General features: G+C 36.5%; 1 protein-coding gene and 1 non-coding gene across 2 annotated transcripts in view; both read left to right on the top strand.

Annotated features, from left to right (window-relative positions):
- Positions 1 to 23,461, top strand: part of SPATA1 (spermatogenesis associated 1) — a 52,265-nt gene that overhangs the window by 26,956 nt on the left and 1,848 nt on the right. The window contains 5 exon segments of the mRNA XM_061121524.1: positions 572 to 632; positions 8,128 to 8,239; positions 8,912 to 9,037; positions 16,475 to 16,653; positions 19,757 to 19,855. Of these exon segments, the coding sequence (XP_060977507.1) occupies positions 572 to 632; positions 8,128 to 8,239; positions 8,912 to 9,037; positions 16,475 to 16,653; positions 19,757 to 19,855 (577 nt within the window).
- On the top strand, positions 21,233 to 21,339 carry LOC133041735 (U6 spliceosomal RNA). Its single transcript, XR_009689311.1, has one exon. It is a non-coding gene; the product is annotated as a U6 spliceosomal RNA (small nuclear RNA).

Raw genomic sequence — 23,461 nt, 5'->3', positions numbered from 1 at the left:
GTTTCCTAGAATTAATTTTTCTGGCTCTTTTACATTCCTGGTATGGTAAACTAATCATTATGCTTGAGTTTCACATTGGTATAATTTCAGTCAAAATTATAGTACTTAAACCACAGCTTTGCATAGCCTTTTGAAATTAAGAAATTTTATAAATAATTATTCTCAAAATAACTGTAAACAAAGTATGTCTATTAAATTTCCAGTTAGTTTACCTTGCTATCAACACTGGACTGTGATTTGAATTTAGCTATAATGGACAAGTTTGAGCAAACTCCAGAAGATAGAGGACAGGGAAACCTGGTGCACTGCAGTCCATGGGGTCACAAGGAACCAGACACGACTTAGCAACTGAACAACAACATAATGAAATATTATCTTATAACTCATGCTAAATGTAGTTTATGTTAATCAAAAATGAGTTTGAAAGATAACATAATAGTTTTGAGATGACTTTAAACATTTTTAATGTTATATTTGTGTTTATAGAATGTTAAACAATTAAAAACATGAAAAGCTAATATTCATGGAATCATTTTTAATATGACTTTCAATTTTATCATTCCCTTTTAAGTCAGTTTCTTTGGAAAAATGAAGATGATAGAGCTAATATCATTAGAAGAGAGGATAATCAGGTATGATTTCTAAATTTTTCTTAAATGTGATATTGTACCATATTTATATTGAAATTGAAATGCAGATTGCAGATTGAAAATGAAACTGCAGATTAAAATGCCCAAGTTAGAGACGGGGGAGACAAACTTCAAGAAAATTCAGGAGCCTGCCAATTCAGTGAAATTTCTGGGAGTTTTATGATCTGGGAGATATGTTGAGATATGCCCTTTAAAGTAAAAAACCAGGTATTTGAACCTTGCCCCAGCTACCATTGAAAATGAGTCACCCGATGCACCTCTTTCGAATTTGGAGATTTATAGCATTCGAACATGTGGCTCCAATCTTTCCTTTTTTTTTCCCAATCAAGCAATCTAAAAGACTGTCAACTTTGGGCAGAAATGGCTCACAAAGTGGTCCGAGAGCCACAGCGAGCAGTGCTGCCGGTTGTGTGCTAACGTTCATCTAGTTCAGGCATACTTGATGTGCAATAAGTCGGAATGCTGAATGGAGTCTGAGACGAGTCCTGGTAGAAGAGTCACAGCTCAGAGCCTTTGAGTTTTGGAGTAAAGGCATGCCATCTGCAGCAAATAATTATTTTGTTGTTGCTAGATATTACTAAAACTTGCTATCTTCACACTTAAAAATAAAATTTTTCCACCTGGTGGGTACTAAATGCTTTTTAACTATGGCCTGAATTTTAATTTCCCAGGTTACCCATACAGTTGGTTTGATCCTGTTTATATATTTTATGGGCTCCGTTTTGATAACTTTTTTGAAGAACTACCTTTTCAAGTAGTTGAAGTATTTTTCTCTTATTGCAAATCAAGATACTAACTTCTCATTTCTTCTTGTTTACATTTATTTGGTATACCCCATCTTCCTCCTCTACTCTTCCCCCCAACTTTTCTGGATTGCATTGTTTTAGGTATGTCCTTATAGACATCATAAAGTTGGGTTTCATTTTGTAAACAGTCTGAAAGTCATTTTCATTTAGTAGATGAGTTATGTCCTTTTCGTTATGATGGGATTGATATATTTGACCTCAAATCTGTCATTTTACTTTGCTATAGTTACTATGTGGCTTATTTGCACTTTCCCCCTTCCTCGTATGTAGGAAGGTTGAATCTTATTCTAGTGTTTACCTTTATACTAATACAAATTTTTGTTAGCATTCCTCGCCCTCCTTTTTCCTTTTTTAAAATTTATGCTTCTTCAAAATTTTGAAATTTTTGTTTCATTACCTCTAAAATTATCCTCTGACTCCTACCTTTACATTCAAGGTGATTAAAAAGTCATCCCTCTCTCTTTTCTTCCCTCATATACTTTTAGTTGTATCATTTCTACTTTGTCAAAGAATAGAACATTTATGGGCTGTGCTTCTTGTCTTCTCCTCACCCTTGCTTTAGTCTCAGATCTATAATTAAATACGATCAACACTTACTGCCAGTTCTTTTGCACAAGATTTTTCAATCACTTCCTGGCTGGGTTAAGCTCCACTTATTTTTAAAAAAGCTCCTATATACAATATTCCCTTACTTCTTCCATATTTAAATCTGTCTAGAGCAGGAATAGACAAACAAGGCTCAAAGCCAGTTTAGTGTAGCATGGGACCTAAAAATATTTTTTTTTAAGTTGGAAAAAGAATTATGACAGATACCATTTGTGGCCTGCAAAACCTAAATTATTTATTCTGAGGCCTTTTACAGAAGTAGTTTGCTCATCCCTGATTTGAGCCTTGATACTTGAGGGATAGCTTGATTGTCTGTAACATCCTCGGCTTATGCAATTTTTCCTTGAGTTTATTTAAATGTTCCCCTATTGATGTCTTATTTTATTTGTTACTATTAAGAAGTGTGATGCCAAATTGATTTTATTTTCCTTGTAAATTAGTTTGGGTATTTTCTTCTGAAAGGCCAGATTATTCCTTTAATGTATACTAGTTTTATCAGGCTATACTTCAGTTGAGCATTCTAGGTCTGGTTTTTATGAGTACCCAGTGGGTCCTTTTAGGGCTTCCCTGGTGGCTCAGCTGGTAAAGAGTTCGCCTGCAATGCAGGAGACCTGGATTAGATCCCTGGGTTGGGAAGATCCTCTGAAGAAGGAAACAGCTACCCACTCCAGTATTCTGGTCTGAAGAATTCCATAGACTGGGGAATCCAGTCTGTGGGGTCGCAAAGAGCTGGACATGACTGAGCAACTTTCATTAGTGGGCCCTCTCAGTATGAAAATCAAGACTTTTTTTATTTCAACAAATTATAGTTCTAAAAAATAATATAAATAGCAGATCCATTCCATGTTTTTTCTTTTGGGGACCCCAATTTGTCTTTATTAGTTCTTCTCTACCTTTTATTTCTGTTACTTTCTCTCTGATCAAGTTTACCATTTCTTTTTTTTTTTTTTAATTGGAGGCTAATTTCTTTACAATATCATAGTGGTTTTTGCCAAACATTGACATAAATCAGCCATGGGTGCACATGTGTTCCCCATCGAGAACCCCCCTCCCACCTCCCTCCCCATCCCATCCCTCAGGGTCATCCCAGTGCACCAGCCCTGAGCACCCTGTCTCATGCATTGAACCTGGACTTGGCGATCCAATTCATATAATACACGTTTCAATGCTACCCTCTCAAATCATCCCACTTTAGCGTTCTCCCACAGAGTCCAAAAGACTGTTCTTTACATCTGTGTCTCTTTTGCTATCTTGCATGTAGGGTTATCGTTACTGTCTTTCTAAATTCCATATATATGCATTAGTGTACTGCACTGGTGTTTTTCTTTCTGACTTACTTCACTCTGTATAATAGGCTCCAGTTTCATCCACTTCATTAGAATTGATTCAAATGCATTCTTTTTAATGGCTGAGTAATATTCCATTGTGTATTTGTACCACAGCTTTCTTATCCATTCGTCTGCAATTGGACATCTAAGTTGCTTCCATGTCCTGGCTATTGTAAACAGTGCTGTGATGAACACTGGGGTACATGTATCTCTTTCAATTCTGGTTTCCTCGGTGTGTATGCCCAGGAGTGGGATTGCTGAGTCGTATGGCAGTTCTATTTCCAGTTTTTTAACGAATCTCCACACTGTTCTCCATCGTGGCTGTACTAGTTTGTATTCCCACCAACAGTGTAAGAGGGTTCCTTTTTCTCCGCACCTTCTCCAGCATTTATTGTTTGTAGACTTTTGGATAGTAGCCAGTCTGACTGGTGTTAGATGGTACCTTATTGTGGTTTTGATTTGCATTTCTCTGATAATGAGTGATGTTGAGCATCTTTTCATGTGTATGTTAGCCATCTGTATGTCTTCTTTGGAGAAATGTCTGTTTAGTTCTTTGGCCCATTTTTTTGATTGGGTCATTTATTTTTCTGGAATTGAGCTGCAGGAGTTAGTTTCTTGTGTATTTTTGAGATTAATTCTTTGTCAGTTGTTTCATTTCCTATTATTTTCTCTCATGACGAAGGCTGCCTTTTCACCTTGCTTATAGTTTCCTTTGTTGTGCAAAAGCTTTTAAGTTTCATTAGGTCCCATTGTTTATTTTTGCTTTTATTTCCATTACTCTGTGAGCTGGGTCATAGAGGATCCTGCTGTGATTCATGTCAGAGAGTGTTTTGCCTATGTTTTCCTCTAGGAGTTTTATAGAGTCTGGTCTTACATTTAGATCTTTAATCCACCTTGAGTTTATTTTTGTGTTTGGCATTAGAAAGTGTTCTAGTTTCATTCTTTTACAAGCAGTTGACCAGTTTTCCCAGCATCTCTTGTTAAAGAGATTGTCTTTTCTCCATTGTATATTCTTGCCTCCTTTGTCAGAGATAAGGTGTCCAGAGGTGCATGGATTTATCTCTGGGCTTTTTATTTTGTTCCATTGATCTATATTTCTGTCTTTGTGCCAGTACCATACTGTCTTGATGACTGTAGCTTTGTAGTATCATCTGAAGCCAGGCAGGTTGATTCCTCCAGTTCCATTCTTCTTTCTCAAGATTGCTTTGGCTATTTGAGTTTTTTTGTATTTCCATACAAATTGTGAAATTATTTGTTCTAGTTCTGTAAAGAATACCATTGGTAGCTTGATAGGGATTGCATTAAATCTATAGAATGCTTTGGGTAGTATACTCATTTTCACTATACTGATTATTCTGATCCATCTATTTGTGTCATCTTTAATTTCTTTCATCAGAAGTGTTTTATAGTTTTCTATATATAGGTCTTTTGTTTCTTTAGGTAGATTTATTCCTAAATATTTTATTCTTTTTGCTGCAGTGGTGAATGGAATTGTTTCCTTAATTTCTCTGTTTTCTCATTGTTAGTGTATAGGAATGCAAGGAATTTCTGTGTATTAATTTCATATCCTGAAACTTTACTATATTCATTGATTACCTCTAGTAATGTTCTGGTGGAGTCTTTGGGGTTTTCTATGTAGAGGATCATGTCATCTGCAAACAGTGAGAGTTTTACTTCTTTTCCAATCTGGAATTCCTTTTATTCTTTTTCTTCTCTGATTGCTGTGGCTAAAACTTCCAAAACTATGTTGAATAGCAGTGGTGAGAATGGGCACCCTTGTCTTGTTCCTGACTTTAGGGAAAATGTTTTCAATTTTTCACCACTGAGGATAATGTTTGCTATGTGTTTATCATATATGGTTTTTATTATGTTGAGATATGTTCCTTCTATTCCTGCTTTCTGGAGGGTTTTTTTTTTTTTATCATAAATGGATGTTGAATTTTTGTCAAAGGCTTTTTCTGCATCTATTGAGGTAATGATATGGTTTTTATATTTCAATTTGTTAATGTGGTGTATCACATTGATTGATTTGTGGATATTAAAGAATCCTTGCATCCCTGGGATAAAGCCCACTTGGTCATGATGTATGATCTTTTTAATATGTTGTTGGATTCTGTTTGCTAGAGTTTTGTTAAGGATTTTTGCATCTATGTTCATCTGTGATATTGGCCTGTAGTTTTCTTTTGGGGGGGGGCATCTTTGTCTGGTTTTGGTATTTGGGTGATGGTGGCCTCATAGAATGAGTTTGCAAGTTTACCCTCTCCTTCATATCTGAATGAGATCCTTGCTGGGTACAGTAATCTGGGTTGTAGGTTTTTCTCTTTCATCACTTTAAGTATGTCCTACCAGTCCCTTCTGGCCTGAAGAGTTTCTATTGAAAGATCAGCTGTTATCCTTATGTGTATCACCTTGTGTGTTATTTGTTGTTTTTCCCTTGCTGCTTTTAATATTTGTTCTTTGTGTTTGATCTTCATTAATTTGATTAATATGTGTCTTGGGGTGCTTTGTCTTGGGTTTATCCTGTTTGGGACTCTGGGTTTCCTGGACTTGGGTGGCTATTTCCTTCTCCATTTTAGGGAATTTTTCAACTATTATCTCCTCAAGTATTTTCTCATGGCCTTTCTTTTTGTCTTCTTCTGGGACTCCTATGATTTGAATGTTGGGGCGTTTGACATTGTCCTAGAGGTCTCTGAGGTTGTCCCCATTTCTTTTCATTCTTTTTTCTTTTTTTCCTCTCTGCTTCCATTTATTTCCACCATTCTATCTTCCACCTCACTTATCCTATCTTCTGCCTCGGTTATTCTACTGTTGTTTCCCTCCAGAATGTTTTTGATCTCAGTTATTGCATTATTCATTATTGATTAACTCCTTTTTATTTCTTCTAGGTCAAGTTTACCATTTCTTTATGTTTAATTTTCTTTGCTCCTTTTATTTCTGTTCTATATTATGCTTACTGCATTTTTTTGGTCATATCTGTTCCTATTTGGATACCTGTTATTCATTTCTAAGACAGTTTGTTTTTTCTTTAATTTCTTTCTTCAATTTGATCAATCTCCATTTTACATCTTCCTGGGTTTTTGTTTTTCCATTTTTTTCTGAATGTCTAAATTTGTGATTTATGGCGTTCATTAATACCCAAAATGCTTTGAATTCATTTAATACAATCTATGTTGGGATATTGTTAATTTTTTCTGCCTCTTGGCTGCTGGTTTTGTTTTGTTTTAGTTCTCAATTTTGAGGGTTTTCAAAAAGTAACTTAGCATGAATGTTAGATTATTTTGTAGATGTTGTCTTTGCTTATTTGTGTTGGATTTTTCTGAATCAGTAGCAGGTGTTCCTACAGAGGAACAGGGAGTAGTGTCCTGGTGGTTTAGTTTGTAGATTAGGAGTGCCCTCTTCTGTTGTTATAATAAAATGCGGTTGTTTATTTTTAAATAAATGAGGCATTTGGGGGAAATGCTCTTTTTTCTTTGTATACTTTCTTACTAATTTAATTCAGCAGAGCTCTTAACTAACTTGACCACCTTTCTTTCTCTTACTACCTTGCTTAACAGAACATCTCTTGCTTCTGAAGCATTTTCCTCTCACCTAGTAACTGTTTCCCCATAATTACCACCTCTGGTCCTCTACATTTTAAAAACCCCTTTCTTTTAGATTCCTCATAGAAAGAGCTCTGATTTACCAGTCCATACCCTATCTCTCAATATTTCTCCACCACATGTAGGACTCTCTCCTTTAAGACCGAATTGTGGTTAATGTTCACTATGTTATCTGTGTATTGTCTCTCTGATGCACAGTCCCCATCTGACTCTGCTTAGATGTGAGCTCCTAAGCACACACTGCTGGCCTAGGGTGTTTATTCCTCCACTTACATGTAAATTAAAGTATATGTAAATTAGAGGATTCTGTGTCCTAGTTACACCACAGACATAAGTTATGGGTGATTATATTTGCTTTCTTTTTATAGTAGTTGAGAGAATGTATGGAGAGATTCTAATTTAGGTGGTTTCCATTATCCTGTGGGAATCTGACCTTATAAGTTAACAAAATAAAATAAAATGCAATAAACTAGAAAAAATAATGAAAAAAAGTAGGGATAAGGGTTTCTTAATGAAGATAAAAGTAGAAACTAATAAATTACAGAAGTAAACAGCCTAGTAGAATTGAAAAGAGTTCAAGATCTATAAAGTGGTAGTGGCAGAAACATCAACATTGATAAGGCTTGAGGCAGTTTATCAAAAAAGGATAGAAACAAAAAAATTAGGTGAGATGAAGGCAATGTAACACAGAGGTGATAAAATTTATGAGAATATAATGTATGCTAAAATTTGAAAATGTGCTAGGATGTCCAATTTTCTAAGCAAATATAAATGGTCAAAATTGGCTTAAGAAGAAAAAATTCAATAGCCATCTGAGAAACATTTAAAAGTTGTCATAACAAGTAACTGAAATCAGAAATCTTGGAATTAAATCATGCTTAGAAAGGAATATGGATTCTTTTTTATTTTTTCTTTGTAAATTTATAGTTTGAAGCTCCTGTGGTATAACGTCCAAGTAATAGTGGAATGGACAAAATAGAGCACTAGAGAGGGTCTATAGTTACAAAGACAGATTTTGGAGTTCATCACCTTATAAGTTAAAAGATGCATTACTGTTGGCATTATCAGATGCTTACAAATAGGTGAAAAATAATGTGTCACACTACCAGATCTTACTGATTTTCATGTTTGCTTACAGCTAGGTAAAACAGAGTACATCCCCCTACCAGATCTTATTGATTTTCCTTCACTTCCTTGTCAACCTGATCTTTCTCCAGGAATAACTGATACATCTCTATCACAGATTGAGAGTAAGTATGATGATACTATAAGTACAGATGATTCTATAAGGTAACATTAAATTATGTTAATGAGGAGTTAACTGTTTAATGTGTACAGAGTTTTAGTTTGGAAAGATAAAGTTTTGGAGATGAAGGGGTGGTGATGCTTGTAAAATATTATGAATGCACACAGTGCCATTAAACTGTATATTTAAATATGATTAAATGGTAAATTATGTATATTTTACCACAAAAAGTTAAATTAAAGTGTATGATTGTTATGTTGATTACTGCATATGTGTGTCACTAGTATTATTTCTACTTTTTAAAAAATATATTCTAAAATATACATTTTTCTATGTAAGATTTAAGTACAATAACTTTGGACCCAAGATAAATTTACTTAAAGAATTAAATCAAGAGATATAACTACACAAGCTTTACCTAGTTTCTATACATATATATAAATGCAAAAGAAACATACTGTATTGTTTACATATATATAAATCTCCTATAGATACTGAAATGACTCCTCAGTGTTTTCCACAGTGGCAATCACTATACTACAGGTAGAAACACAGAGTTTGGGGTAAAATTTATACTTGCTGTTTTAAGCATTTTTTAGTTTTATATTCTATATTTTAGGACTTGACCCATCTTTTAGCTTTTAGGTATTTATAAGTATGGCTTATAATCTATTAGGGGAGAAGATTATTGAGCAAATGAAACAAGTAAAGGAAGAAAGAAGATATCTGGAAAGAATTAGAGAAGAACTAATGAAAAAAGCTGAAAGGCTATTGGAACAAAGCAAATTAAAGCACTATCATGGTAAAATTTATTACATATCTTTTATCACTATAAAGGAAACTCAAGGTTTACAGAATTCATGCCTGTAAATTCTGTGCCTGTGATTTATTTTACAGAATAAACCACAAAATGATGATATTTACTGTTTTACTGTTATAGTTTAAATGATACACTATTGATATAGATTCACTATAGGAACGGTGAAATCATTGTTTGACTATTTTATACATTAAATGCGACATACTTTTTATTAAAATTCAATTATTTTTTATTTCAACTTAATTTTTATTGAAGGATAATTGCTTTACCAAACTTCGTTGTTTTCTGTCAGATCTCAACATGAATCAGCCATAGGTATACATATATCACCTCCCTTTTGAACCTCCCTCCCCATCCCACCCTGTAGGTTGAGAGCCCCTACTTGAGTTTCCTGAGCCCATCCTGGAGTCCAAAGTCAAGTGGACCTTAAAAAGTATCACTCCAAACAAAGCTAGTGGAGGAAGTGATGGAATTCCAGCTGAGCTATTTCAAATCCTAAAAGATGAGGCTGTGAAAGTGCTGCACTCAATATGCCAGCAAATTTGGAAAACTCAGAAGTGGACACAGGACTGGAAAAGGTCAGTTTTCATTCCAATCCCAAAGAAAAGCAATGCCAAAGAATGTTCAAACTACCACACAATTGCACTCATCTCACACACTAGCAAAGTAATGATGAAAATTCTCCAAGCTAAGCTTCAACAGTATGTGAACCATGAACTTCCAGATGTTCAAGCTGGATTTAGAAAAGGCAGAGAAACCAGAGATCAAATTGCCAACATCCATTGGATCATAGAAAAGGCGAGAGAGTTCCAGAAAAACATCTACTTCTGCTTCATTGTCTGTGGCAAAGCCTTTGACTATGTGGATCACAATAAACTGTGGACAATTCTTAAAGACACAGGAATACCAGACCACTTTACCTACCTCCTGAGAAACCCCTGTGCAGGTCAAGAAGCAACAGTTAGAACCGTACATGGAACAATGGACTGGTTCCAAACTGGAAAAGTACGTCAAGGCTGTATATTGACACCCTGCTTATTTAACTGACATGCAGAGTATATCATGCAAAATGCCGGGCTGGATGAAGCACAAGCTGGAATCAAGATTGCAGGGGAAAATATCAATAACATTATATATGCAGATGATACCACCCTTATGGCAGAAAGCAAAGAGGAATAAATAGCCTCCTGATGAAAGTGAAAGAGGAGAGTGAAAAAAAACTGGCTTAAAACTCAACATTCAGAAAACTAAGATTATGGCATCTGGTCCCATCACTTCATGGCAAATAGATGGGGAAACAATGGAAACAGTGACAGACTATTTTGTGGGGCTCCAAAATAACTGCAGATGATGACTGTGACCATGAAATTAAAAGACGCTTGCTCCAGTGGTGCTGGGAAAATTGGTCAACCACTTGTAAAAGAATGAAACTAGAACACTTTCTAACACCATACACAAAAATAAACTCAAAAATGGATTAAAGATCTAAATGTAAGACCAAAAACTATAAAACTCCTAGAGGAGAACATAGGCAAAACACTCTCCGACATAAATCACAGCAGGATCCTCTATGACCCACCTCCTAGAATATTGGAAATAAAAGCAAAAATAAACAAATGGAACCTAATGAAACTTAAAAGCTTTTGCACAACAAAGGAAACTATAAGTAAGGTGAAAAGACAGCCCTCAGATTGGGAGAAAATAATAGCAAATGAAGCAACAGACAAAGGATTAATCTCAAAAATATACAAGCAACTCCTGCAGCTCAATTCCAGAAAAATAAATGACCCAATCAAAAAATGGGCCAAAGAACTAAACAGACATTTCTCCAAAGAAGACATACAGATGGCTAACAAACACATGAAAAGATGCTCAACATCACTCATTATCAGAGAAGTGCAAATCAAAACCACAGTGAGGTACCATTACATGCCAGTCAGAATGGCTGCTATCCAAAAGTCTACAAACAATAAATGCTGGAGAGGGTGTGGAGAAAAGGGAACCCTCTTACACTGTTGGTGGGAATGCAGACTAGTACAGCCGCTATGGAGAACAGTGTGAAGATTTCCTTATAAAACTGGAAATAGAACTGTGATATGACCTAGCAATCCCACTCCTGGGCATACACACCAAGGAAACCAGAATTGAAAGAGACACATGTACCCCAATGTTCATCGCAGCACTGTTTATAATAGCCAGGACATGGAAGCAACCTAGATGCCCATCAGCAGACGAATGGATAAGGAAGCTACGGTACATATACACAATGGAATATTACTCAGCCATTAAAAAGAATTCATTTGAATCAGTTCTAATGAGATGGATGAAACTGGAGCCCATTATACAGAGTGAAGTAAGCCAGAAAGATAAACACCAATACAGTATACTATCGCATATATATGGAATTTAGAAAGATGGTAATAATAACCCTATATGCAAGACAGAAAAAGAGACACAGATATATAGAACAGACTTTTGGACTCTATGCGAGAAGGCGAGGGTGGGATGATCTGAGAGAATAGCATCAAAACATGTATATTATCAAGTGTGAAACAGATCGCCAGTCCAGGTTGGATGCATGAGACAAGTGCTCAGGGCTGGTGCGCTGGGATGACCCAGAGGGATGAGATGGGGAGGGAGGTGGGAGGGGGTTCAGGATGGGGAACACATGTAAATCCATGGCTGATTCATGTCAATGTATGGCAAAAACCACTACAATATTGTAAAGTAATTAGCCTCCAACTAATAAAAATAAATTAAAAAAAATAAAAGATGCTTGCTCCTTGGAAGAAAAGCTATGTCCAACCTAGACAGCATATTAAAAAGCAGAGACATTACTTTGCCAAGATAATTACTTTGATAATTACCTTGCCAAAGGTCCATCTAGTCAAAGCTATGGTTTTTCCAGTAGTCATGTATGGATTTGACAGTTGGACTATAAAGAAAGCTGAGCACTGAAGAATTGATGCTTTTGAACTGTGGTGTTGGAGAAGATTCTTGAGAGTCCCTTGGACTGCAAGGAGATCAAACCAGTCAATGCTAAAGGAAGTCAATCCTGAACATTCATTGGAAGGACTGATGCTAAAGCTGAAGCTCCAATACTTTGGCCACCTGATGGGAAGAACTGACTCATTGGAAAAGACCCTGATGCTGGGAAAGATTGAAGGCAGGAGAAGGGGACAACAGAGGATGAGATGGTTGGATGGCATCACCGATTCGATGGACATGAGTTTGAGCAAGCTCCAGGAGTTGACAGGGAAGCCTGACATGCTGCAGTTCATGGGGTGGCAAACATTCGGACATGACTGAGTGACTGAACTGAACTGAAAGGCAATTAATTCCATATATACCTTTTACCCTTTTTATCTTCTAATACAACCCAAAATGTAAGCCTCTTGAACTATTTAACATCTCTCAAATCATTATCCTATGCTTCCTCCACCCTTTCCCATTTTTTCATTTCTACAAGTTCTAACAACACTGTTTCTAATTATTGCAAGGAAACTATTTTTCTTACCTCATTTCTCTCATTCATTCACCCATTCATTCAATTTAGCAAAGCAGACAGATACTTATACCAAAAAAATTGAGCATCTAGGGGAGACTAAGGGACTCAAAGAAGGCTTTGAGAATGATATCTAAGCTGAGATTGAATGATTAGTAGGAAATAACCAGGAACTCTGAAGAAAGGAGTAGAAGAAGATAAGATTTAGATGGCCGAGGGAAAAGACTGAAGGCCTGGAGCCAAGAGGAGGCACACTTCAGATTCTAGTATGGTGGGTCGCGGTTTAGCTTCTAAGTCGTGTCTGACTCTTGTGACCTCATAAACTGTAGCCTGGCAGGCTCCGCTGTCCATGGGATTGTTCCAGTAAGAACATTGGAGTGGGTTGCAATTTCCTTCTCCAGGGGATCTTCCTGACCCAAGGATCAAACGGCAAATTCTTTACTGTCTGAGCCACCAGGGAAGCTCAGATTCCAGTACATCTACCACTTTTCCTGGAAGCCTTTCTTGGTCGCTTCCATTTAATTTAGGTGTTTTTCATCTGTACTCCCATGCATAGAATCTGTAATTCCTTTATCATAGCAGTTATCAGGATGTATCACTACTGCTTAACCTGATCATCTTCCCTCCACTGGACCACAAACACTTTGAGGGCAGGGACAAGATTATGTTGGCTTATTACTAACTCCCCAGCCCCTAGAGCAGTGACTAAGTTCAGTAGGCACTTAATAAATACTTATTTAATACATGACTGTTAAAATGAATAAATAAATGTCAGTTTTTAAAAATAATTGAATTTTTAATGCTCTTGCACTGTTGGTGGAAATATAGATTGATACAGTCACTGTGGAAGACGGTATGGAGATTCCTTCAAAAACTAGGAATAAAACCACCATATGACCCAGCAATCCCACTCCGAGGCATATGCCCTGAGGAAACCGGGGTTGAAAAAGACACATGTATCCCATTGTTCACTGCAGCACTATTTACAATAGCTAAAACACCAAAGCAACCTTGATGCCCATCAACAGATGGATGGATAAAGAAGTTGTGGTACATATACACAATGGAATATTACTCGGTCATAAAAAGGAACACATTTGAGTCAGTTTTGATGAGGTAGATGAACCTAGAACCTATTATACAGAGTGAAATGAGTCAGAAAGATAAATATTATATTCTAACGCACATATACGGAATCTATAAAAATGGTTCTGAAGAATTTATTTACAGGGCAGCAATGAACTTATGGACACGGGGAGAGGGGAGAAGGGGGTGAGATGTATGGAGAGAGTAACATGGAAACTTACATTACCATATGTAAAATAGATAGCCAACAGGAATTTGCTGTATGACTCTCGGTGAGTGATCACACCATCATGGTTATCTGGGTCATGAAGATCTTTTTTGTGTAGTTCTTCTTCTGTGTATTCTTGCCATCTCTTCTTAATATCTTCCGCTTCTTTTAGGTCCACACTGTTTCTGTCCTTTATTGTGCCCATCTTTGCATGAAATGTTCCCTTGGTGTCTCTAATTTTCTTGAAGAGATCTCTAGTCTTTCCCATTCTGTTGTTTTCTTCTATTTCTTTGCATTGATCACTTAGGAAGACTTTCTTATCTCTCTTTGCTATTCTTTGAAACTCTGCATTCAGATGGATATATCTTTCCTTTTCTCCTTTGCCTTTCCCTTCTCTTCTCTTCTCAGCTGTTTGTAAGACCTCCTCAGACAACCATCTTGCCTTACTTTTTCTTGGGGATGGTTTCGATCACTGCCTCCTGTACAGTATGAACAAACCTCTGTTCATAGTTCTTCAGGTGCTTTGTGTATCAGAGCTAATCCCGTGAATCTCTCAGTTTACAGCAAAATTATTGCTCTAGTACTAGATCTGACTGGAGGTTACAGACAATGTCAGGAGGTATTTCTCAGTGTTTTACCTCATAATATTAAAGCGTTACCCCAGAAGAGGTGGCAACGATTTGGCTATGTTATAGTGATAAAAGAACAATTTTATCAGACAGATTTGAGCAATGAATTAGAAATCACAGGACCAGGACCTGATACCAGAATAATCTTTTACTTACACAAGTTATTTCTCCTCTTTGTGCCTCACTCTATCTATTTATAAAATGAGAATTATCACTTACTTTCTATTTCAACAGGAAACATTTCAAGATAAAATGTTGAAACAGCCATCAAATATTTTGATTGAGCCTACTATGCACCTCGGTTCTCAGCATTGTTTTAAATGCTGAGGATATAGCAGTAAACAAAACAAACATGTCCCTGCCCTCAAGGGGTTGCCTCTAATTGGAGAATACAGACAATAAACAAATAAGTAAGATAATATCAGCTACTGATGAGAGCTAAAAAGTTAATTAGAAGAGAACAGTAAAGAGTAGTGGGGCAGGAGAGACAGTTTAGCTCGACTTTTCAAAAGGCTTCTCTGAGGAGATATCATTAAGGTTTGATTAATAAAATGATACACATGTGAAGGAGCTTCCCTGATGGCTCAGTGGTAAAGAATCCACCTGCCAATGCAGGAGACACAGGTCGATTCTTTGGTTGGGAAGATCTCCTGGAGAAGAAAATGGCAACCCAATCCACTCCAGTATTCTTGCCCAGGAAATCCCATGGACAGAGGAGCCTGGTGGCCTACAGTCCATGGGATCGCAAAAAGAGTTGGACATGACTTGGCAGCTAAACAACAAGCATGTAAAAAGATAGGGGGAAAAGAGTCCAAACAGGAGGGACAGCAAAAGTCAAGATATAGAAATAGAAATAAACTTTCAGAATTAAGGACCTGAACCAAGACCAGTGTGGCTGGAGTGTGATCAGTAAGAAAAAATGTAGAGGGAGAAAATCAAAAGGTCAGCAAGGAACAGATAGGCCAGTTCCAGAAGTTGGATTTTGTTACAAGTGACATGGGAAGACATCAGAGGATTTTTAACCTTTATTTGATTTTTGTGATTTTTAAAGTATTTTAAAGATGTTTTAGAAAGATGGAATAGCCTGTAGAGGGGCAAAAATGGAAGCAGAGAGGCCATTAGAAAGATAATACATCTTTCAAAAGCTGATAGTGGATTGCCTAGCAATGCAGCACTGAAGAAGGGAGAATGTGTGAGATGCGCAAAGGATTTTGGGAGTGGTACCAGTAGAACTTGCTGTGGGGTTAGATATAGGGCTGAGATAAATCATTAAAATCTTGAGTTAAAGTTCCATGTAGTTTTTTATTTTTAATTAAATCACCTTATAATGTAGAATTTTAAGGTGTTTTCATGATAATCTTAAAAAAGGAAATATAAGCATATTCTGGTATACTAGCATGCAGTTTGTGTTCCAAATAAGTTTATATTTAGAATCTCATTAGTGTTAAAGTGATTTCTTAAACTGGCAGAGTTTAATTTCTAATTTTCTCAACCAGAAGTCATGTTTAAGAAATTCTGCCCTACAGAAGTTTGGGGATATACTGGGAATAATTTTGATAAATGATAAATTAGAATCAATCGATTTCACAAAACAAGTCATTTTGGGGCTGAAAAATAAGGAAAATCTGAAAATATATATTTTGCCTTTTTTTTATATTTTCAATTATATAAATGCTGAATTCAAATCAGATTATGGATAAAAGTAATCAAAATAAAAATATACACATCTTGTTATAGGTAGTATTTTGAAGAAAGATTTTATTAAAAACGTACAAGCTTGAAGAGCTTGATTTTGGTTCCTGGATTTAAGAGCATTTTACTATATTTGTAGGTCTTTTATTCAATAAACATTTTGCTCTTAACTCTAATTTTCTCAGCATATGAGAGAGGAATGGTTTGAATTAACTCCAGGGTCCTTTCCAGATTGAAAAATTTAATCAAACTATAGCATTTGCATTTTTGTTGGTGGTGGTTTTTTTTTTTTTTTTAAGCCTGCAGTGTTTGGAAGAAAAAGTGCTTTGAAACAAAGAAAGTTACAGCATCATTGGAAGAAGTTTTAACAAAACTTCGAGAAGATTTGGAACTTTACTATAAAAAATTGCTCATGCAACTTGAAGCCAGGGAGATCAAGATGAGACCAAAGAATCTTGCAAACATCACAGACTCTAAGGTACTATTAAATATGTTCACATTCTGTTGTGTGTGCATGCTAAGTCACTTCAGTCGTGCCTGATTCTTTGCAACCCTATGGACTATAGCCTGCCAGGCTCCTCTGTCCATGGGGATTCTCCAGGCAAGAATACTGGAGTGGGTTGCCATTCCCTTCTCCCAGGGGTCTTCCCAACCCAGGGATCGAACCCAGGTCTCCTGCATTGCAGGCAGATTCTATACTGTCTGAGCCACCAGGAAAGCCCCTTGCTGTATATTACATCCCTAGAACTTGTAGATCTTATATCTACAAGTTTGTAACTTTTGACCACTGTCACCCATTTCTCCCAAACCCCACCTCCCATTTTGCCAACCACCAATCTACTCTGTTTCTATGAGTAAAAGTTTACCATTTTAGGTCAATTTAATGTAAAATCCAAATAGTTTTAAATAAAGGTTTCTCCGTATTAGCTGATACTATTTTTAAGCATCATTGAATCTTTTTATCTTACTGTTTTCTCCAGTTCAATATATGATAATGTACTTTTCATGAAAGCAACTTAAATTATTTCTTTGCAGACAGTTACACCTCACAAAGAATAGCAAGGAGAGATAAGAAAGCCTTCCTCAGTGATCAATGCAAAGAAATAAGAGGAAAACAATAGGATGGGAAACACTAGGGATCTCTTCAAGAAAATTAGAGATACCAAGGGAACATTTCATGCAAAGGTGGGCACAATAAAGGACAGAAATGGTATGGACCCAACAGAAGCAAAAGATATTAAGAAGAGGTAGCAAGAATCCACCGAACTATACAAAAAAGATCTTCATGACCCAGATAATCACGATGGTGTGATCATTCACCTAGAGCCAGACATCCTGGAGTAAGAAGTCAAGTGGACCTTAGGAAGCATCACTATGAACAAAGCTAGTGGAGGAGGTGATGGAACTCCAGTTGAGCTATTTCAAATCCTAAAGGATGATGCTGTGAAAGTGCTGCACTCAATATGCCAGCAAATTTGGAAAAGTCAGCAGTGGCCACAGGACTGGAAAAGGTCAGTTTTCATTCCAATCCCAAAGAAAGGCAATGCCAAAGAATGCTCAAACTACTGCACAATTGCACTCATCTTACACACTAGCAAAGTAATGTTCATAATTCTCCAAGCTAGGCTTCAACAGTATGTGAACTGAGAACTTCCAGAAAATCCAGTTTGAAAATCCAGTTCAAGCTGGATTTAGAAAAGGCAGAGGAACCAGAGATCAAATTGCCAACATCCACTGGATCAGAGAAAAAGCAAGAGAGTTCCAGGAAAACATCTACTTCTGCTTCTTTGACTATGGCAAAGCTTTTGACTGTGTGGACCACAGCAAAGTGGAAAATTCTTAAAAAGAAGGGAATACCAGACCACCTGACCTGCCTCCTGAGAAATCTGTATGCAGGTCAAGAAGCAAGTTAGAACCAAAGGACTGGTTCCAAATTGGGAAAGGGGTACGTCAAGGCTGTATACGGTCACCCTGCTTATTTAACTTATATGCAGATGACATGCAAAATGCCGGGCTGGATGAAACACAAGCTGGAATCAAGGTTGCTGGGAGAAATATCAATAACCTCAGATATGCAGATGACACCACCCTTGTGGCAGAAAGCAAAGGGGAACTAAAGAACCTTTTAATGAAGGTGAAAAAGAGAGGGAAAAAGCTGGCTTAAAACTCAACATTAACAAAACTAAGTTCATGGCATCCAATCCCATCACCTCATGGCAAATAGATGGGGAAACAATGGAAACAGTGACAGCCTTTATTTTCTTGGGCTCCAAAATCAGTGCAGACTATGACTGCAGCCATGAAATTAAAAACACTTGCTCCTTGGAAGAAAAGCTATGACAAACCTATAGAGCATATTTAAAAGCAGAGACATTACTTTGCCAACAAAGATCCATATAATCAGAGATATGGTGTTTCCCTCATAGCTCAGTTGGTAAAGAATCTACCTGTGACACAGAAGACCTGGGTTCAATTCTTGTGTCAGGAAGATCCCCTGCAGAAGGAAATGGCAACCCAGTCTAGTATTCTTGCCTGGAGAATCCCATGGACAGAGGAGCCTGGCAGGCTACAGTCCATGGGGTTGCAAGACTTGGACATGACTTAGTGACAAAACCATCTCATGGTTTTTCCAGTAGCCATGTATGGACGTGAGAGTTGGACCATGAAGAAGGCTGGGCGCCGAAGAATTGATGCTTCTGAACTGTCATGTTGGAGAAGATTCTTGAGAGTCCCTTGGACTGCAAGGAGATCATATCAGTCCATCCAAAAGGAAATCAACCTTGAATATTCATTGGAAGGACTGTTGATGAAGCTGAAGCTCCAATGCTTTGGCCACCTGATGGGAAGAGCCTACTCACTGGAAAAGACTCTTATGCTAGGAAAGATTGACAGCAGGAGATGGGGACGACAGAGGACAAAATGGTCGAATGGCATCAATGACTTAATGGACATGAGTTTGAGCAAGCTCCAGGAGATGGTGAAGGACAGGGAAGCCTGGCATGCTACAGCCCATGGGGTAATAAAGAATCAGACACAACTAACAACTGAAGAATGAACAATAACAACTCACAAACTTTTCTGAACAAAAGTAACCAAAAGGTTACTTAAGTAACCTTTACTTAACTAAAATAGGTTTTCTCATATTAAACAGATTTTCTTATAAAATACAGTATTTCATTATTAAATATTTTAATGTGATTCTATTATGATTCCACTGATAAACCATTATGCCAATTTCTGAAGTCTTGCTAAGTATCTTAAACCTAGTATATTCATCTTATAGTAATAGTTGTTGGATTCTATGGTGCTAATTTAAAGGTAAATTTTACAAATACCTATTTATTTTTATAATACATGAAAATGGTAGTAGAGCATAAAGGAAAGTGGTCCCTAAAGCATAAGAAATTAACAACTCAATAATTTAAACAACTCGATAATTTACTGCAAAGCAACAAGCGTATTTTATGGAATAGGTTATTTTCATGATATGCTCTTTTGAAATTTGGTATCTTTTTGTTGTTTATATTGACAAAGAAAGGTAGATGTTACACTAAACAGGCATCTTTATATGTCCCATACAGAATTACCTTATCATCCAGATCACTGAAGTACAACATGCTATTGATCAACTTAAGAGAAAACTGGATACTGACAAAATGAAACTCATAATAGAAATTAAGGTACTTTGAATTTCCCCTAATAAGATTGTAACATTTATCTTGAAATAAACTACTTTGGTGTTTTAACTTTGCTTGTCAATAGTGTAAAGGCAGTAAGGACTGTCTTAAAATTGTTACCTTAACAAAAGCATGAATGAAAAAAGTACAAGAATAATAATGAAATCCTGTGAAAAGATTCCTAACAAGGCCAAAGCAAAACTTAGTAAAATTTCACTAAGAAATAAAGTAAAAGAACCTTGTGAATCAGTATCCCATCCATCCATCATGTGCTCAGTCCTGTCTGCTGACTCTTTGTGATCCCATAGACTGTAGCTCACCAGGCTCCTCTGTCCATGGGATTTTCCAGGCAAGGATACTGGAGTGCATTGCCATTTCCTTCTCCAGCAGATCTTCATGACCCAGGGATCAGACCCATGTCTCCTGTCAGAACCAGGAGACATTGCAGGCAGATTCTTTACCTCTTGAGCCATCAGGGAAGCCTGTGAATCAGTACAGAGTCTCCAAAAAATATTTTGAAAGAAGTAATTTTCATACATTAGCATCATTCATACCTAAGTCTGACAAACCACTGAGCTCTCTGAGCTCCCATTTAATTTTAATGTTTTCTCCTATCTTGGGTAATTATCTCCTTTACTCTGGTTATTTTCATAGATATATATACAATGTTATATGAGTGCTCTCAATTCACCTCTTTATCAGAAATAGCTTTATGACAGAGAATAATGACCCCTGTCAAGAATTAGCACTGTCCAATACAACTTTCTGTGATGGTGGAAATGTTTAAGACCTGCACTCTCTGATAAGGTAGCCACTAGCCACATAAGGATGTTGAACACTTAATATATAGATTGTTGTGTGACTGAGGAATTGAATTTTAGATTTAAGTTTAATTACTTTTAGGTTAAATAGTTACATGTGACAAGTGGCTACTCTACTGGACAGAACTGTTCTAGATTCTTTTCACTAGCAGCATTCTCCAGACTAAACCCTGGCTCAGCACTGAGAAGCTTAAAACTACAGGAAAGGAAAAAGGTAAAGGACAATTTTAAACAAAAAAAAAAGGAGTTATTTGACATTTTTATACAGTATACACTCAAAAAAATAGTTCATTCAGTGAATGAAAACTCCTGTGTATCCAGAAAAAGGAGAGAAATCAAGCATAAAACTTGTCCACTTAAGGATAGGTGGATGGGTAGAAGACCCACCAGGGCCTTCAATTACAACTTCCTCAATGCCATTTTCTTCTGGAAAGCATACACATTAGTTCTTACCACTTTTTGTATATTTTAGCCTTATAAATATTACATATAAATGGTTTGACCCCAATTAGAATTATAGTGAAAAAACAGGAAAGACATGTAAAAAAAGAGAACCACAGTGCTCGCTTCGGCAGCACATATACTAAAATTGGAACAATACAGAGAAGATTAGCATGGCCCCTGCGCAAGGATGACACGCAAATTCATGAAGCATTCCATATTTTTAAGAGACTACTACCAGCAGCTCTATGCCAATAAAATGGACAACTTGGATGAAATGGACAAATTCTTAGAAAAGTATAACCTTCCAAAACTGAACCAGGAAGAAATAGAAGATCTTAACAGACCCATCACAAGCAAGGAAATCGAAACTGTAATCAAAAATCTTCCAGCAAACAAAAGCCCAGGACCAGATGGTTTCACAGCTGAATTCTACCAAAAATTTAGAGAAGAGCTAACACCTATCTTACTCAAACTCTTCCAGAAAATTGCAGAGGAAGGTAAACTCCCAAACTCATTCTATGAGGCCACCATCACCCAAATTCCAAAACCAGACAAAGATGCCACAAAAAAAGAAAACTACAGGCCTATATCACTGATGAACATAAATGCAAAAATCCTTAACAAAATTCTAGCAAACAGAATCCAACAACATATTAAAAAAATCATACACCACGACCAAGTGGGCTTTATCCCAGGAATGCAAGGATTCTTTAATATCTGCAAATCAATCAATGTAATACACCACATTAACAAATTGAAAGATAAAAACCATATGATTATCTCAATAGATGCAGAGAAAGCCTTTGACAAAATTCAACACTCATTTATGATTAAAACTCTCCAGAAAGCAGGAATAGAAGGAACATACCTCAACATAATAAAAGCTATATATGACAAACCCACAGCAAGCATTACCCTCAATGGTGAAAAATTGAAAGCATTTCCCCTGAAATCAGGAACAAGACAAGGGTGCCCACTCTCACCACTACTATTCAACATAGTGTTGGAAGTTTTGGCCACAGCAATCAGAGCAGAAAAAGAAGTAAAAGGAATCCAGATAGGAAAAGAAGAAGTGAAACTCTCGCTGTTTGCAGATGACATGATCCTCTACATAGAAAACCCTAAAAACTCTACCAGAAAATTACTAGAGCTAATCAATGAATATAGTAAAGTTGCAGGATATAAAATTAACACACAAAAATCCCTTGCATTCCTATGTACTAACAATGAAAAAACAGAAAGAGAAATTAAGGAAACAATACCATTCACCATTGCAACAAAAAGAATAAGATACTTAGGAGTATATCTACCTAAAGAAACAAAAGACCTATACATAGAAAACTATAAAACACTGATGAAAGAAATCAAAGAGAACACAAACAGATGGAGAAACATACCATGCTCATGGATTGGAAGAATCAATATTGTCAAAATGGCTATTCTACCCAAAGCAATCTATAGATTCAATGCAATCCCTATTAAGCTACCAGCGGTGTTTTTCACAGAACTAGAACAAATAATTTCACAATTTGTATGGAAATACAAAAAACCTCGAATAGCCAAAGTAATCTTGAGAAAGAAGAATGGAACTGGAGGAATCAACCTGCCTGACTTCAGACTATACTACAAAGCCACAGTCATCAAGACAGTATGGTACTGGCACAAAGACAGAAATATAGATCAATGGAACAGAATAGAAAGCCCAGAGATAAATCCACGAACCTATGGACACCTTATCTTTGACAAAGGAGGCAAGGATATACAATGGAAAAAAGACAACCTCTTTAACAAGTGGTGCTGGGAAAGCTGGTCAACCACTTGTAAAAGAATGAAACTAGAACACTTTCTAACACCATACACAAAAATAAACTCAAAATGGATTAAAGATCTAAATGTAAGACCAAAAACTATAAAACTCCTAGAGGAGAACATAGGCAAAACACTCTCCGACATAAATCACAGCAGGATCCTCTATGACCCACCTCCTAGAATATTGGAAATAAAAGCAAAAATAAACAAATGGAACCTAATGAAACTTAAAAGCTTTTGCACAACAAAGGAAACTATAAGTAAGGTGAAAAGACAGCCCTCAGATTGGGAGAAAATAATAGCAAATGAAGCAACAGACAAAGGATTAATCTCAAAAATATACAAGCAACTCCTGCAGCTCAATTCCAGAAAAATAAATGACCCAATCAAAAAATGGGCCAAAGAACTAAACAGACATTTCTCCAAAGAAGACATACAGATGGCTAACAAACACATGAAAAGATGCTCAACATCACTCATTATCAGAGAAATGCAAATCAAAACCACAATGAGGTATCATTACACACCAGTCAGG

The sequence above is a fragment of the Dama dama genome, chromosome 20 (genome assembly GCF_033118175.1).
Source record: "Dama dama isolate Ldn47 chromosome 20, ASM3311817v1, whole genome shotgun sequence".
Taxonomy (NCBI): domain Eukaryota; kingdom Metazoa; phylum Chordata; class Mammalia; order Artiodactyla; family Cervidae; genus Dama; species Dama dama.
This window is presented reverse-complemented; position numbering and strand designations above follow the sequence as displayed.